Consider the following 18,661-nt stretch of genomic DNA (forward strand, 5'->3'; position numbering starts at 1 on the left):
ATATACCATGGAGAGGTCTGTGGGGCCTGGTAGTGGACAAGAAGCTATGGTCACTTATAACATCATGTTGCCACTCAAAAAGTTTCTGATTTTGGAGCATTTCTTATTTTTGGATTGGGGTTGCTCAACCCATATTAAGAATGTATGCTGTGTATACATAGCTGGACATTGAAACATTGGCATACCAGTAATAGGTTGGAATTGTAGGTATTTTGTTGAAGTTTTTGTTTCCCTAGTGAAAGGAAAGATTATGTCTTGTGATTTTCATTTTGTATCTAATGTTAAGTGGCTGTATTATGGGGTTGTTAGGGAGGTAAATGCAAGAGTTTTGGAAAGAGGGGCAAGTATGAAGTCTGTTGGGGATGAGAGAGCTTGGGAAGTGAGTCAGTTGTTGTTCGCTGATGATACAGCGCTGGTGGCTGATTCATGTGAGAAACTGCAGAAGCTGGTGACTGAGTTTGGTAAAGTGTGTGGAAGAAGAAAGTTAAGAGTAAATGTGAATAAGAGCAAGGTTATTAGGTACAGTAGGGTTGAGGGTCAAGTCAATTGGGAGGTGAGTTTGAATGGAGAAAAACTGGAGGAAGTGAAGTGTTTTAGATATCTGGGAGTGGATCTGGCAGCGGATGGAACCATGGAAGTGGAAGTGGATCATAGGGTGGGGGAGGGGGCGAAAATTCTGGGGGCCTTGAAGAATGTGTGGAAGTCGAGAACATTATCTCGGAAAGCAAAAATGGGTATGTTTGAAGGAATAGTGGTTCCAACAATGTTGTATGGTTGCGAGGTGTGGGCTATGGATAGAGTTGTGCGCAGGAGGATGGATGTGCTGGAAATGAGATGTTTGAGGACAATGTGTGGTGTGAGGTGGTTTGATCGAGTGAGTAACGAAAGGGTAAGAGAGATGTGTGGAAATAAAAAGAGCGTGGTTGAGAGAGCAGAAGAGGGTGTTTTGAAGTGGTTTGGGCACATGGAGAGGATGAGTGAGGAAAGATTGACCAAGAGGATATATGTGTCGGAGGTGGAGGGAACGAGGAGAAGAGGGAGACCAAATTGGAGGTGGAAAGATGGAGTGAAAAAGATTTTGTGTGATTGGGGCCTGAACATGCAGGAGGGTGAAAGGAGGGCAAGGAATAGAGTGAATTGGAGCAATGTGGTATACCGGGGTTGACTTGCTGTCAGTGGATTGAATCAAGGCATGTGAAGCGTCTGGGGTAAACCATGGAAAGCTGTGTAGGTATGTATATTTGCGTGTGTGGACGTATGTATATACATGTGTATGGGGGGGGTTGGGCCATTTCTTTCGTCTGTTTCCTTGCGCTACCTCGCAAACGCGGGAGACAGCGACAAAGTATAATAAAAAAAAAAAAATTATGAAAAGTGATTGTTAAGAACAGTAATGAAATACTGATGGACTAATAAATATGATACCATTGCGATGTAGACATATTAAGAGGGAACTGGTGCAGGTGTGTCTGGAATAGATAAGTCTGGGTTAAAAGAAAATTGAAGGTGAGATGGGAGAAAACCAAGAGAGATTATTTGTGGGAGAGTAGATTTTTATGGAATAATTTGTAGAAATATCCAGGACTTGTGATTTATGTAGGAAGTTTTACATCATTCATCATGCTTTATTACAGGGAAGGGCTTATTAGATATAGAAAGATGGTATTTAGTGACTGAATAATGATGAACCTCTTAATTTCTGAGCAGCTGTTAAAATGTCATTTTCAGGTCGTAGTTTCAGAAAAATGTGAGACCTTTGTAGAGCAGTGGATGAAGGAGAATATGCCTGAATTGGGCCGTGTTAAAGCCCCGTTGATGTCCATCCGTACTGACCAGAATGCTGTGGAAGAATTCATCAGAGAAGTCAATGTTTCTGAGCTAGACTTGAAGTACAAGTGAGTGAAAAATCCATAAATGTCACAGACAGTATTATTAATTGATAGTGCGTATTAGATATCACTATTTGCAGATGTCCTGAGTCATTCATTGAAGTGCTACATTGGAAAAAGTGAAAGGTGTGCTATTCTTCCCACTTTTCTCTCCTCCAGATGGAGTCCTCTGTGCATCAGAGTGAGCGCTTGTCTGATGGGGTAAAAACACCAAAATGAGGGGTATCCATGAGGGTTCACCATTTTTGACAATCATAAAACTTGTAAGGCTGGTAGATAATCATTTACAGTCCTCTAAGACCATACTGCATCGTGTCAAAGCCATGTCATGTTGTAGAGGTGAGATGGTACCTGCTGACCTTTCACCCAAGTTCATGTTCACTTGCTAGCTGGTGTTGTTATGGACTTGTTAACACTTGTTTGATGTCAGCTTGTGCAGTGCCTTTTCTTTCATTTCTAGTCTTCAGGAGATTAGATGAGTATCTTTGTCTTACATTCATGGGTTTAACTTGACATACTTCTGAAACACTTTGTATCTTGGGAATTAGTGGACCTGGAGCCAACATTAGCATCAGCTCCCACAACATGGCAGAATTTGTTATGATTGTCAGTCCACTACTATTTGTTTTTGTTTTGTTTTTGTCTTAGAATCATCTGAGGGTTTTTTTTGTATCTAAATGTACATATGTAAGATGAAAAAAATTTTGATGCCCACCAAAGGTTTATATTTTTTCTCTTATAAAACAGAATAGTACTGCAGTATCTTTCCCAAAGATATATGAAGTTTAGGGAAGATTTTGCACTTCTGTTTTATACATGAGGAGATATGACAGTAGATTTCAAGAAGGATAAAATTGCAACATATTCCATAACTCATATAAATGATGTTTATGTATCACTAAATGTCTTTATTGTTCTTGTTTAATATTGCTAACTGACATGCTTCATGTCAGTGTTATAGCACGTGAAACTTAATGTTCAAAAGAATAACTAATTGTTTTTTTTTTTTTTTTTTTTTTTTTTATACTTTGTCGCTGTCTCCCGCGTTTGCGAGGTAGCGCAAGGAAACAGACGAAAGAAATGGCCCAACCCCCCCCATACACATGTATATACATACGTCCACACACGCAAATATACATACCTACACAGCTTTCCATGGTTCACCCCAGACGCTTCACATGCCTTGATTCAATCCACTGACAGCACGTCAACCCCGGTATACCACATCGCTCCAATTCACTCTATTCCTTGCCCTCCTTTCACCCTCCTGCATGTTCAGGCCCCAATCACACAAAATCTTTTTCACTCCATCTTTCCACCTCCAGTTTGGTCTCCCTCTTCTCCTCGTTCCCTCCACCTCCGACACATATATCCTCTTGGTCAATCTTTCCTCACTCATCCTCTCCATGTGCCCAAACCACTTCAAAACACCCTCTTCTGCTCTCTCAACCACGCTCTTTTTATTTCCACACATCTCTCTTACCCTTACGTTACTCACTCGATCAAACCACCTCACACCACACATTGTCCTCAAACATCTCATTTCCAGCACATCCATCCTCCTGTGCACAACTCTATCCATAGCCCATGCCTCGCAACCATACAACATTGTTGAACCACTATTCCTTCAAACATACCCATTTTTGCTTTCCGAGATAATGTTCTCGACTTCCACACATTCTTCAAGGCCCCCAGAATTTTCGCCCCCTCCCCCACCCTATGATCCACTTCCGCTTCCATGGTTCCATCCACTGCCAGATCCACTCCCAGATATCTAAAACACTTCACTTCCTCCAGTTTTTCTCCATTCAAACTCACCTCCCAATTGACTTGACCCTCAACCCTACTGTACCTAATAACCTTGCTCTTATTCACATTTACTCTTAACTTTCTTCTTCCACACACTTTACCAAACTCAGTCACCAGCTTTTGCAGTTTCTCACATGAATGGAAGCTTAAAAAAAAGAGGCAATGATGAAGTAAGTGTATGAGAAGGTTGTTAATGCATATGATATGTGGAGTGCAATCATCTTGATGATTAAACAAGATTTATTTTATAAGCCAGTATAAGCTGCTTTAACCTGACCATGATGCTGTGTCCATAGCATGGTACGGTGGAGTGATGTGTGCCGAGTAGCTGCAGTAGCATTGAGGGAGGTGGTAACTGCTTCTCAACAGGGAGCACTCCCTATTCAGCATGTTAAGGAATTGCTGGACCGACTGCGTTTCCACCTGTGTTGTCTTCCAATCTGTGTAGCCACATGGCTGTGTTCCCATGTTCAGGTTGGTATAGTAATTTAGGTGATTTTACCTTTCAATGTAGTTTCACAGTTTTTTACATATTGATATTTCACATTCATCCATATCATCTGCAATTCACATTACTTGGAGGAGTCATCCTCAGCAGTCCTCCCACTTCAAGGATACTGGAGCCCATCCTCAGCAGTCCTACTTCTTTAAAGATACTGGAGCCTAGCTCCAAAGCATAACTGTTTGAACCATATCACCTAATCCACCATGATAGTTCCAGGACAACCCAACACAAGTTGTAACATTGCAAATTGAGCAATTAAAAACCCTGTTTATAGAGTATTACATCCCTGACTAAAAACTCTCCATAGCTATCCCTTAAGAACGGACTTTACATGGCACAGCTTAGCTTACCATCCATACACCATGTTGTCACAGCTTAGCTTACCATCCATACACCATGATGTGGTATATAGTTTTGACAATATTTAATGAAAACTTGCTGAAAAAGGTACTGAAGGGCTTGAGTTGTTACTGGAGTGGGCAAGGGAGGAATGTGGGTTACTGGAAGGCTTGTCTACATCACCCCTTGAATTATTTGATTCAGCCACTGATGCCACATTACATGAAATGAAGATGATACTTAATGGATACCAACCAAAAGAGGTAGTGATGAGGGCCTTAGATGGTGTTGGAGTGGGATAGGATAGAGTGAGGATTATTGGGAGGTAGAGGGAGGGATACTAGTCTTGTTTACATTACTCCCTGAATTATCTGATTCAGCTGATGTTGGTATATCATAGGTAATAGAGACTATATATTGAATACCTACCGAAAAATGTGGTGATGAGAGTTTTAGGTGCTGGTGGGGTGGGGTACCATGAGGTGGAGTGGATGTTACTGGGAGAAAAGGCAAGTGCAAGGGATGTCATTGTCACCCTCTGAATTATTTGATTCAGCTTCTGTTCCCATATCATAGGTAATGAAGACGGAACTTAATTGATACTTATGGAAAGGATTATAAAGACACCTTGACATGATGCTCAAATGGAATTGGTTGGAGGAATTTTCTTTCTTTGTCACTCCCAGCTTTTTCTGTTTCAGCAACTATTACCATATTTCAGGTATGTATTTTTGCCCATAAATATGCTCACTTGCAGGCAGGGAAATTTTTGAAATGAATGGCTGTATACAGGACAGCCACACTGTGTAGAAAATAATTCTGTCATGTATACAAGCTATCTGCAGTGAATGGGTTTAAGAGATAATTGTGATTAAACAGCATTACTGATGGGCCTACTATTTACATACTCTGATTTGCTAATACAGCATTCTTTGTAAGAAAATACATTATACTGCAATTTCAGTTAAATTTTCAAGGTGCCTGATAGACACAAAATTCTGGCCACTAGTGTGTTAAGAATTATATGTTCTGCAGTCTCTGGGTCAGAAACACTTTGCATAAGCCTCTTGATGTAAGCAAACTTTTCATTCAGTTGTTCTGCCATAGTAATGTGGCTAAGGGACCTGAGCCTTTAAGGAAAATTTCTCTCTGTATCTTATGTTCCTGCTTTTAGAAAGTGATAATACAGAAGGGAAGGATATCCACTCCCTTGCTCTTGTCCCTCTTAGCCACCTTCAGTAACTCGAGATATGTGAGTAGTATTTTTTCTTTCTCATTCCCGAGGATAAGCTTTGTGTTTTTTATATTTTATTATGCCCATTAAAGTTTCAGATAGATTATTTTGTTAAACTCTTTACAAGTACTGGTAGTTTTTGATTTTGATTCTGACTGTTTTGGTGATGCAGGGTAAATTGATTCCTGTAAATAGATCATAACTCAGAAACACCCATTTATAGGTTGTCGATGCAGAGCAAGCAGCTGAACCTCTCAGTTTTCTACATTACATGCAGACTTCTCTTGGAGATTTGGACCCGTCGCTACCCACCCTTGATAACTTTAAAGACAGGTAATACAAAGATAATCAGAGAGCAAATCAAAGAAAATGATAAAGACATGGTTATTAGTTAAAATGAAAGGAATATGAGAATATGTGCACAGATTGAAATAGCTTTGTATTAGTCATCTTTTATTTAGTGAGAGACGACAGTAAAAAGAAGTTTTGAAAATGATTGATGCAGACATGCAACTTCTCCTATAATTTGGTATTATCATGTGTTTGCTATATGTTAATGTACTCAGATCAATATTATTTGTGAAAATTGTGGAAAAATAAATCAACAGATAAACAGTTGAGTTGTTGGATCCTGAATTGAGTAATTTGTAGTTACTACATGTTGGTGTCCATAGGTCAACATTGATGGCACAGATTGTGGAAAATATGGTTCAAGTGATGAAGGGAGGTGTCCAGTCTGCATCTTCTGCCACAAGTAATAGCAGGTAAAGTATACAATGTAAAATTCTTTACTTATTTGATAATTGGAGTGACTGAAATCAATATGGTTTGAATTGGTAAAGGATCCATGCTAATAAGAAATTCCTGCATCTTGGCATACCCTGTCTGAGATTTACATCTTTCTTACCTGTTGATTATCATTTGTTTTTGTATGTGTTCACTAGTATATTCTCACTTAGATTTATCAGATTAATTGAAATTTTTGTTTTGACGGTAGATGACATATTTTCAATTACTTACAGCTTATTCTTTCTTGATATCACATAGTACACAATCACATATCATACTTTTGCAAGGCAGCATCAGGAACAGACAGACAGCAGCCTCATGTGCACTTATCCACTCTAACTGTCACATATAATGTACCAGAACCAAAGCTTTGGTATGTGTACGCTTGTTTAATTTGTTTTTGGATGGGTTGGTGAGAGAGGCAAATGCAATGGTTTTAGAGCATACGGCAGGTCTGCAGTATGCTGTTGGTAGGGAGGAGGGAACATAGGAGATTCAGCTACTGTTTGGAGATGACTCATTTCTGGTTGCAGACTCCAGAGGAATTTGGAGAAAGTTGAGAGTAAATGAGAACAAATGTAAGGTGATGAAAGGGTGTAAGTGTGGGAGACCAGTAGTATATTGATATTAATGCTCTACACAGATTTATTGATTTCATTTTTATATTTTTTAGTGCACTAGTCAGTGACTTTTTGTGTGCCTCCAGCAACAACAGAAGTGGCAACAACAGTCCTGGGGAGGCTAATTGTGAGTCCCTATTGTCCTCCCAAGAGCCACTTTCTCACCTCTTGAGGGAGACCTGGAACCAAGTATTTCCTACTGGTGTCATTTCTCATCAGGCACTGGCCACATTTAGAGATCTTCTTAGACTTGGTGGAAGCAAGTGGTTCGTGTGTGATCTCATTAAGGTCAGCATATATTAGTTTTTGTGCTTTATAAGAGATAATTAAATGCTATTTGTTTGTAGGCTTGATTGCATCCAAAACCTTGCCTTCTTTACAATATTTCAAATGCTAATGTTAAAAAGAGTTGGTTTCCAGATACTTCATGGTATTTATTTAGATTGTTGAAGAAAGGTTTGAAGTTCTTGTGCACTTTTATGCTCACTGATATGTAGCTGTTTGCTTACCACAAATCTAGACTATGATGAATTCACTAATCTCTCATGCATTGAAAGTTAGTTTTCATGCAAGGTTTATTTTGCAAGAACACAGGAAAACTAAATTGTTGGCTGGTTAGAGACCAGCCACTTTTCAGCAGGTTATAATTGAAACTGCAGGAGACTGGATGACCTCTCATTAACTGATAGTTCTGTAATTTTAGCCACATCCACATTGCATGTCAACTGAGGTTTCTCTATATTTCTATGTTCAGATATTCAGCGCTTCTTTTCTGTGAAAAAAAATGGATACACTATATGAGACAGGTTAATAATTCATGTTTACTCATGTTCATTTGAAATCTCTGTGAATGTTTTTGAACAAGATTCATTTGGGACAGAGTAAGGGAATATGTGTTAGGGTGGGGGTATCACTTATAGAATGTGTGCCATGGCAAAATAAGGTTGTGTGTAAGAGGTTTGACATAAACTCCACCTTCTCAGTGATGGGAAAACACATGTAGAATATTAATAGATAGCGGGGGCTGGAAATCCTCCCCTCTTGTTTTTTAATTTTCCAAAAGAAGGTAGAGAGAAGGGGGTCAGGTAAGGATATTCCCTCAAAGGCCCAGTCCTCTGTTCTTAATGCTACCTCGCTAACACGGGGAATGGCGAATAGTTTGAAAGAAAAAGAAAGACAGGATAGAAATTTAGAGATGCAAACCAAAAGATGATCAGCAATGCAGTATTTATTTTACTTCATTTTATCTCTCTTGTAAAATGCTTATTACTTTTTACTATATCAGTTGAAACTTTTTATTTTTTTCCAGTCTGGGATGCAGAGTGTTTTCCATTCTGATCTAACTCGGGCCATGGACTTGATTTATGGTCTATTGCACCAGGATGTCGTAGGTTGTACCCTCTGCTTGTTGGTCCATGCTCTACCCATGTTCATATCAGGACCTTGTTCAGGTAAGATTTTATTAGGTCTCTGCATTGGTATCAGACTAACTTCATCAAGTAGCCAACCTTGATTTTTGTTGTTAAAACTCGAAGTCCCATTAATACTGTATTAATTGGATTTACTCAGCCATATATTTCTTGCATCTATCCTTCACACGTTTTGCATATTATGTTTCATTGTGTCTCACAGAGAAGAGTTATAGGTAAATTGCATGAACTTTCTTTCATTGTTTTGCACTTAAGATCTCAAGGAAAAGTCATATATGGATTCATATTCATACTTGCTGATCATAAAACTCTCCAAAGTCCTTTCCTATGCAATCTCCTGAGAAAATCATAGCTGTATGGTGGGAACTAATAAATTTAAACAAATGCTTTCATTTAAGGTGAGCTTATAAGCAAGCAAAGAACCAAAGCATTGGCGCGTATAACTGTCATGATGATTGTATCAGCTTGGTTAGCTGTCCAGCAACCCTCTGTGAAATCTGAGGTTAGTGATCACAGTATTTATAAGAAAAAGAAGTGTGCAAAATATTAAGTCATTTTATATGCTGGGTTTGTATTCATATTTGATCAGCCATAGGAATTTTGAAAACTGGATACACAAAATCTCTGTAGATAGTAGTTGGTAGACAACTAACAAGTAAGGAGGTATATTACCAGTACTACCCATCTGGCTATCAGGAGGGTTAATGACATCTGCTTAGTGAGCCAGCACTTTAGTGGTTGTTAAGTTGCACTACTCTGACCCAGGTAGCTGTGTTTTCTTTCTGCCTCACTGACATGGGGACTACTGGCATTCTGTCTACAACATACAATCTCTCCTTGTCATATGTAACACTTGACTCACACAGCTCATTCTTCATAACTCTAGATTTACCAGTGGTGAGCACTCTCTGCTAGCCCTGCCTTTTTGCAAAATGATAGGAGCAGTAGGTAGGAGTAGTAGGTAGGAACATTTAGGCAGGATTGATAGATAGAAACATAGGTAGAAGTAGTAAGTAGAAGCATTAGATAGTAGTCATTAGGAACATTAGGTAGGAGCCTCTGCAAACACTGCAATAGACTTGCCTTCTGACAGTGGCCTGTTAAGGGTGAGGCACTAAAGGCTAAAAAGTGGCATTGGAGTTCTTTAGTTATGGAGACTGTTGCCATGGCCATCCCTTTTGAGGGAGTTCCAGTTGGAACAAGCATCAGAGATATAGATAGATAGATAGAAAATCTCCCAGAATGTTAATTAAATTATTTCCATTTCTAATAATTCTCTGATAAGTAAAATTGTCTGGAAGGAAACCTAGATTCTTTCTCACAATGTAAGGGCTGCTCTCTTTTTCACATACACATGCACTTGCATACGTATATGCACACACATATTATTTTACAAGGAGACCTTAACAGACTCCATAGTTGGTATGATGAATTGTTGATGAAATTTAGCCCAAGTAAATGTAAGATATAGAGAATGAGTTAGCCCAATAAGGCAGCAATAGGAATATTTTTCAGGAAATAAGCTGCAGGAATCTTAGTGTGAAAGAAACTTGGGAGTCACCACCATCCCTACCCTATCACTAGAGTTCCATCTTTGGAGGACATTTAAGGAGACCAGCCATCTCCTAACAAATATTGAAACAGCATTCAAGGTCTTTGAAAAAGAATTACTCAGCAAACTGTTCACATCCTACATAAGGCAAAAATTAGAATATACTTCTCAAGTCTTGTAACTTTACCTAAAGAAACACAAAGAGTCAATAGAGACTGCCCAGAGGATGTTACCAGAATTAAGAGAACTTATTTACACTATGGAAGACAGAAGAGTGAGGGATGACTAGGTAACAACCTTTAAGCTTTTAAATCAGATTGATGACTTTGACAGGGAATAGATCTTCAAGGATGTAGGGATAGAGCAGCCAGAGGACATAACATGAAATTAAGCAAAAAACTGGTTATAAAGACATGTGAAGTAATTTTATAGTATGAGTGATGAGTGAATGTAAGGAAATTAATGAAGACATAGATAATGTGGACAGCATATAGATATATAAAAAGTTGTATGATAGTAGAGAATGTTCAAAACATGGGACCCCCAAAATGTAAAACTCCTTCCCTATAGGGTACGAAAAGGTGATTACAGATTGGTGGTTGCACACACACACATTTGGGTGTGTCAAGTGTGTGTGATATCACCATGGAATGCAGAAGAGTAAGGACTGACCTGATAAAAACCTTTAAATATTTAAACTATTTAGATGTAATCAGTAGTGAAAAATTCTTTGAAAGAATCAACTATAGAATAGCCAGAGGATGAATGGAATAAAAGTGTGTAAAAGGAGGGAGTTGAGGGTTAATGAGAATAAAAGTAAGGTAGTCAAGGTGCCGCAAAGGGGCAAGACAGGATTTTTTGAGTGGAGAGGATCTGGAGGAAGTACAGTGTTTTAGATACCTAGGGGTGGACATAACAAAAGATTTAAGAAGGGGCTAAGATCCTGGATGCACTAAGGAGCATGTGGAAGGAAAGGTCACTTTTTGCAAAAAAATGGGTATATTTGAAGATATGGTAGCCCTAGCAGTGCTTTATGAATGTACATCTTATCCCTAGAATGCAAGTGAAAAGGAGATAATGGATGTGTCAGAAATGAGATGTCTTATGATAGCATGTGGTGTCAAATAGGTTGATTTGGTAAGGAGTGAGTGTTAATGGGGTTTAGTGGTAATTGCAGTCTGATTGAGAGGATCAGCTAGGATGTTCTGAAATGGTTTGGGCTTATAGAAAAGAATAAGTGAGGAAAGATTGACTAAGATGATATTTGCATCACAGGGGTAGAAACAAGGGGAAGGAGGAGACCATGGAGGAAATGGAAGGATGGAGTGGTGGAGCGTTGGGATAATGTGGCCTGAAATTTCAAGAGGGTGAGATGCATTCTTTAGATATAATTGATTGGATTAATCCACTATATGGGGGTTGATGTATTGTCACTTGGCTGAACCATGATAGATGAATCATTGAAGATAATCCCTGTGATGATCTGTGGGGCTTAACTGTGAGTGGTAGGCTTTGGTTCTAGTGCTTTATGCCTAGTGGCTAAAGTTTAAATGTGGTATGAATGTTTACAAATGAGGTCTTTTTTCATTTGTTCATGTTGCTACCTTCTAAGGAGGGAAAGGTGGAAAATTATAGGAAAATTTTGAATAAGAGTGAAACATGTATAAGGTAACTTCATGAAAAATTGGATTGGCCTTGTTTTTTCAACAACGTTGTTAGCATTATGAATAAATGTAATTTTAGATAAAAGTAGAGTTATAAAGCTGAAATATTTCACGTAAATGTGCTGTTTTTCACTTTCAAAGTATGTTGTGCATTTCATCATCTTACTAGCTTGAAATTTTCAGCCTGGAGCATCAATAAACATGATGATAGGAAGTGCAGGAGGTGGAGGAAACATTAGCAGAAAGAGGACTTACCATGACCGGGAACTGGAGGACCTAGAGTGTAATCTGCAGTTGCATTCTGTAGATCTAGCTATTCCAAGGGGCACCCCAGGCCTGACCAAAGATGGAACTTCTTTGTTGGTTGCAGTCCAAAGTTTACTCATGCTTATGACACAGGTAATGTATTAAGTAAGCCTTCAAATGAGTACCTAGATAACATAAAGTTTCCAAATGTCTTCCATCCTTTCTTCTCATGCACTCATGATGTTTGGTCCAGATTTAAGTTATTCAAGAAGACAGGTTAACTTCATTATGGCTTCAGTATATAAGGATAGATTTCAACAATCTGCTTGTGGCATTTGCTTTTAATGCAGGAAATTATATTTACAATATAGAGATTGGAGATGGAAGGATGGAGTGGAAAAGATTTTAAGTGACTGGGGCCTGAATATGTGGGAGGGTGAAAGACATACATGGTACAGAGTGAACTGGAACTATGTGGTATACAGGGGTGGACTTACTGTCAGTGGACTGAACCAGGTCATGTCAAGTGGCCAGGGCAAACCATGGAAAGGTCAGTGGGGCCTTGTTGTATATGGGGAGCTGTAGTTTCAGTGCATTGCACATGACAGCTTGAGCATGTATGTGAGCAAATGTGGCCTTTCTTGATCTGTTCTTGGCACCACCTCATTAACGCAGGAAATGGTGATGACATATAGAAAAAGAAAGAATGGCCCATCCACTCATATACACATATATATTCATAAATGCCCTTACATGCACATATACATACACATACACAGACGTATACATATATATACATGTATGTATTCATACTTGCTTGCCTTCATCCATTCCTGGCGCTACCCCGCCCCACAGGAAACAGCATCGCTACCCTGTGCTTCAGTGAGACAGCACCAGTAAAACAGACAAAAAAGGCCACATTCATTCACACTCAGTCTCTATATATTAACATGACATGTTTAAAGCTAATCAACAGTAACCACATATTTGTGTTGGTATAGAGACCACTGTACTGTTGTAATTAGGCTTACATAATGACTTAGATTAGAGTAATGTTTGATCATGACATAAGAGCTGTTTTAGCTTCATTTTCTTTCTATCTAGGTTAAGAAAAGAATTTCTCTGAACAAGATTTTCTCACAGGTAAGCCGTGCTGGAGTTGTAAGCCCAGTATCCCAGCTGGTAGTGAACATTCTACATGAGTTGATTGCTGCCCCATATAGCCACACTCTTCTTACCCTCACTCCACCAGCACTGCTGCCTAACTTGGTGCCACTTCTGTCCCCACCTGATGCCTTTACTTATGCTGAGCTCTTAGCTATAACTGCCCCCAAGGCTCCATCTCAGCCTGATCCATCTAGAGAATTTGTAAGTGATTTTGTTGGAGCTCAGACTCCAGCTCAGGCAGCTGGAGCAAGGAGAGCAGCAGCAAAATTGTTGTGTGTGCAGCGCAGCTTAGCTTTAGCCAATGAATCTGCTTTAGAACCTGTGTTATAATATATATATATATATATATATATATATATATATATGGAGAGAATGAGTGAGGAAAGATTGACCAAGAGAATATATGTGTCGGAGGTGGAGGGAACGAGGAGAAGAGGGAGACCAAATTGGAGGTGGAAAGATGGAGTGAAAAAGATTTTGTGTGATCGGGGCCTGAACATGCAGGAGGGTGAAAGGAGGGCAAGGAATAGAGTGAATTGGAGCGATGTGGTATACCGGGGTTGACGTGCTGTCAGTGGATTGAATCAAGGCATGTGAAGCGTCTGGGGTAAACCATGGAAAGCTGTGTAGGTATGTATATTTGCGTGTGTGGACGTATGTATATACATGTGTATGGGGGTGGGTTGGGCCATTTCTTTCGTCTGTTTCCTTGCGCTACCTCGCAAACGCGGGAGACAGCGGCAAAAAAAAAAAAAAAAAAAAATATATATATATATATATATATATATATATATCCCTGGGGATAGGGGAGAAAGAATACTTCCCACGTATTCCCTGAGTGTCGTAGAAGGCGACTAAAAGGGGAGGGAGCGGGGGGCTGGAAATCTTCCCCTCTCGTTTTTTTTTTTTTTAATTTTCCAAAACAAGGAACAGAGAAGGGGGCCAGGTGAGGATATTCCCTCCAAGGCCCAGTCCTCTGTTCTTAACGCTACCTCGCTAACGCGGGAAATGGCGAATAGTTTGAAAGAAAGAAAAAATATATATATATATATATATATATATATATATATATATATATATATATATATATATATATATATATATATGTATATAATTCTTTTTTACATTGACTTGCCAACCATGGATGTATGGCACTAGAAATGCCTTGTGCTGTTAAAATGTATGCAACTTTATAGAATGATGTGAAATTGCTTCATATTCCAAGAAAGTTAAGAAGCATAACACATGAGTAGAAAGAATAGAAAACCTAAGATTTGAATGGAAGCCAGAAATTTGAAGAATTTTTCAAACAATTGCTTCTTGTTTACCACCAAGTGATAGTGGTACTGCATGATGAATGAAAAAGATCTGTCCTCAATGAGACCTAACTCTACACATGCCTGATACATGGTTGATGAAGTTTAGTCCCAGTAAATATAAAGTAACAATGATGAGTTCCAGTGAAAAGAGAAGCCTACTATAGTACAAAAGTTGTGGATGAATGGAATGAAATGACTGAAGGCATGGGTAATGCAAATAGAATACATAGATTTAAGAATTTTGTGATGAAGAATGCTCTAGAGATGGGGCTTCATGAGCATAAAACTATCTCCCCAAACAGTACAAAAAGGAAATTCCAATTAGCTTATTACTCATTATTTCTAATTTACAAGAATTATGAAATATTTGAGGCATATTCATACTTGGATGTTTCCTGATGATACCAAAATTATAAAAGAAATATTAAGTATTAGCTAATTATTGCACAGAGATTTGGGCAAGATGCAACAGCAATCAGACAATTGGCTAATTGACTATGGGAGAATTTTGAAGATAGGTAGAGTTTACACAGACCAGACATTGATTATTATTTTAGGCGAAACAAATTACAAGTATCGTACTGTGAAAGAGATGTAGGAGTTTGAATCATAATGAATTTGTCATTAGCATATCAAGAGAAAGACCAAGGGGGAGGTAAAATGCATTTTTGTCAATACTGCCTTCAATAAAATGGACCGCGAGATATTTAGGAAGATATGGATAATTTACTTTAGACGTAACCTGGAGTACACCACAGGAATTTGATCTCCTCACTTAAGGATCCACGAAAAACTTCTGGAAAGGGTCTAAAGGAATGTAACAAGAATGTTATCAGAAGTGAGTGAAATGAACTTCGAAGGGAGGAGGAAAGTCCCTGATCTACCTACCTTTAAAGAAAGAAAAGTGGAGACACCTTTTATTTTCTTATAACTTTTTGTCTAAATAAGTTTGCTATTGTTCTTATTGTTCACAAATGAAATGAATGCTTGGATTACTGTGGTATAAGTGTTTGAGTGTACCTGGTAAGTTGTATGGGAAAATATTGATTGAGAGGATAGTGGCATAGTCAGAGCATCTGATTGGCTGTTTGATTTGTTCACGGATGCAGCGGAAAGGGAGGTAAATATGAAAGTCTTTAAGCAAGGGGCAGTTCCACAGTATGCTGGGGGTGGGAGTGCATGGAATGTGATTTAATTGTTGAGGATGACAGTTTTTGTGGAAGACTTCAGAGATTATCTCTGGAAGCTGATTTCAAGAGTTTGGGAGAATGTTTGAAAGGAGAAAATTGAGATTAGATGTGAACAGAAGTAAGGTAAAGTGATGCAGCAAGGGGATGATCTAGGATGGTGTGGGTAAATTACATGAAGAACACCAGAAGGAAGTGGAATACTTTAGGCACTAGGGAATGGATGTGATGGCATATGGAACCATTAGGCTGAAATGAGTCATGGAATATGTGCATGCATGTGTGAATGTCTCTCTTATATCATGCAGTAAATATATTTCTTATTTCAAAAATCTTTTATGTATATGGTATGACTGTTGTATGACCTACATCAAAGGAAAATCTTTGAAGATATGGGATTGTGATAGGGACAGGTGAGTAGGTGAGAAATGCTACTACTCATTTACCTCTTGCATGTTACAGAAGACAGCTAACAGGTGGGAGCCTTGGGGGTTCTGGAAATTCTTCCATCCAGTATTAACACTTTTTAAAAGTAGGATCACAAGGAAAGGTTAAGTAAGAACTCAAAGACATAGTCTTTTGTTCCTGACTTTACTGCGCTTAGTTGCATCAAAGCAAACATCAAAAAGAACAAAAATGGACATGTGCACTTTTTAGTTAACAATATATTTATATATTATGATTACGGAGCATTTAGTGCTGTATTTTTTGCTGTTTACAAATAAATGTTTCTGTTTTTGTCCTTTTATGCTGTGTTTATTTGTGAGATCCTTTGAATAGGAGTATCACATAACTTTATTAGAAAATCTCTGAGAATGTAGTGTACTGTAGTGAGTCCTGCTGTGGATTTGATGATGTTGACATGGACTAGTTCATGAGATGGGGAGGAAATGATCACTGAGAGAACATAGGAGAAAACAAAGCTGCATGAATAGATTAAAACAAGTGGAATAAAGTGAAGAAGGGAACGTTGATAGCAAAGAAATTCAGAATGTATGACAGAGGAGAAAGGTTACGCGATAGCCTCACAAATGTAAAACTCCCTCCTTGTATGCATAAATTGCTAATCACAGACACATCTACATAAATGAATTGCCAGAAGAACAGGACTCATATCTGAATTTGTTTGCTGGTGATGCCTAATGTATGAGAGACGCAAAGAATGATAAGGACTGCATCAGCTTTTAAAGGGATCTAGACAGTCAGAAGTTTTGTTACATGATTGATAAAATTCAACTCGAGTCTATGCAAAGTAATGAGTAAATGAAGTTGTGACACTAAAAGGCCCTAGTACAAATGTTATAAAGCTGGATATCAGCTGCAGATATTTACAAGTGAGAAGGAAGTAGACATGTACCTAACCTATTTCCAGAGTTCCATCTCAGAACTATGAAGCATAAAAGCTGTCTACTGGCAGATCTTTAAAAGGTGTTTGAGTGCATGGATAAGATTTTCAGCAATCGATTCACAGCATATTTTAGGCCAGAACTGGAATATGCTTCTCGAGTTTTGCCAAGACATTTGAAGATTCACAGGAGGATAACAATGATGGTACCAGAATTAAGATAGGTGAATAACAGTAAGAGATTAGAAGCCATGAATTTGTCCACCATGGAAGAGAAGAGAGTAAGGGGTGACTTGATGACAAACTCCAAGTCTCTAACCAGCTTGATGATGTTGACAGTGTACAGTTTCTTCAGAATATTTAAAGATAGAATAACCAGAGGCCATGATAATAAACTGAGCAAGAAAATTGTTCAAAAAATGTAAAGAAGTACTTTCAAAGTATCAGAGTAGTGGATGAATAAAACAAATTAAGTGATGATTGTAATAATGACAGTATATGTACAAAAGTATAAAAGGTTGTTTGTCTGTAGAGAGAGTCCAAAAGATGGAACTGTGTGTGTGTAGAACTCCCATCCTGTCCTGTGGAGATAGATTATTGCAAAATATTATTGCAAATAGATAATTATGCTCACATAAAAATATACAAACAGTATAGGACATAAAAGCACACGTACAGTATATAAAACACCCATAACAAATTGTGCATCATCAATATATAGCTATAGAAAGCACACGTACAGTATATAAAACACCCATAACAAATTGTGCATCATCAATATATAGCTATAGTTCTTACGGGAAGTAAAGAAAGTTAATTCCTCTGTTGGAGATTAAATCTTTTATTACACATTTGTCTTTCAGCTACATGTATATAATCTTGTAATTAGAATTATCTCAGGTCTAGATTAAAAAAAAATATATTAAATGGATGAACATAAAGACTTGAGTGACAACAACTGGCAATGGTGACCAAGTGCAAAAATATTATACATGATGGTTGTGGTGATGCTCATGCCAGCCTACATAGCTATATCTAACACACAATATAACTACCATAGTAGTAGAGCAAGTAAAAATATACTGACATCCTGTTGCCCAGGGGAGTCCCAAGCTAATGCTCTGTAGCTGGCCAACTCTAGCTCAGCTTATGATGCTCACACACACACACACACACACACACACACACACACACACACACACACACACACATATGCTTACAGACAGATATGCACATTATATATATATATATATATATATATATATATATATATATATATATATATATATATATATATATATATATATATATAACCCAGGAGCTCCTGCGGCTCCAAGTCTACAGTACACACTCAGTAACAGAGACAGGATGGACTGCTTTGAAGCAAGAAGTTCTTTGATATGACTGCACTCTCTCTCATCAACTGATGACACTAAAGTTTCACCCTTATTGAAGCTTCATCATTGTTGATGTATGGAAAGGAGTGCAGTATCATCCAGGTGTTCATCACATCCCATTTCCTGCAATGAGTGCAGCAATGAAGCTGCAGGAGCCCCTTTAAAGGGG

The 18,661-nt window shown here is 38.3% G+C and overlaps 1 protein-coding gene across 2 annotated transcripts in view; it reads left to right on the top strand.

The window, feature by feature from the left end:
• LOC139754035 (mediator of RNA polymerase II transcription subunit 24-like) overlaps positions 1-16,496 on the top strand; it is a 28,907-nt gene extending 12,411 nt beyond the window's left edge. Inside the window, exons 14-22 of one of the 2 annotated variants that reach the window (XM_071671018.1) lie at positions 1,729-1,895; positions 3,995-4,172; positions 6,000-6,109; positions 6,451-6,540; positions 7,239-7,473; positions 8,495-8,636; positions 9,014-9,117; positions 12,015-12,230; positions 13,221-16,496. In XM_071671018.1, the coding sequence (XP_071527119.1) occupies positions 1,729-1,895; positions 3,995-4,172; positions 6,000-6,109; positions 6,451-6,540; positions 7,239-7,473; positions 8,495-8,636; positions 9,014-9,117; positions 12,015-12,230; positions 13,221-13,574 (1,596 nt within the window). In that variant the 3' untranslated portion in view covers positions 13,575-16,496. The remainder of the gene's footprint in view (positions 1-1,728; positions 1,896-3,994; positions 4,173-5,999; positions 6,110-6,450; positions 6,541-7,238; positions 7,474-8,494; positions 8,637-9,013; positions 9,118-12,014; positions 12,231-13,220) is intronic. The other variant, XM_071671019.1, reaches the window with a different exon arrangement.
• Positions 16,497-18,661: the final 2,165 nt, after the last annotated feature.

This window comes from Panulirus ornatus, chromosome 16 (assembly GCF_036320965.1).
Source record: "Panulirus ornatus isolate Po-2019 chromosome 16, ASM3632096v1, whole genome shotgun sequence".
NCBI lineage: Eukaryota > Metazoa > Arthropoda > Malacostraca > Decapoda > Palinuridae > Panulirus > Panulirus ornatus.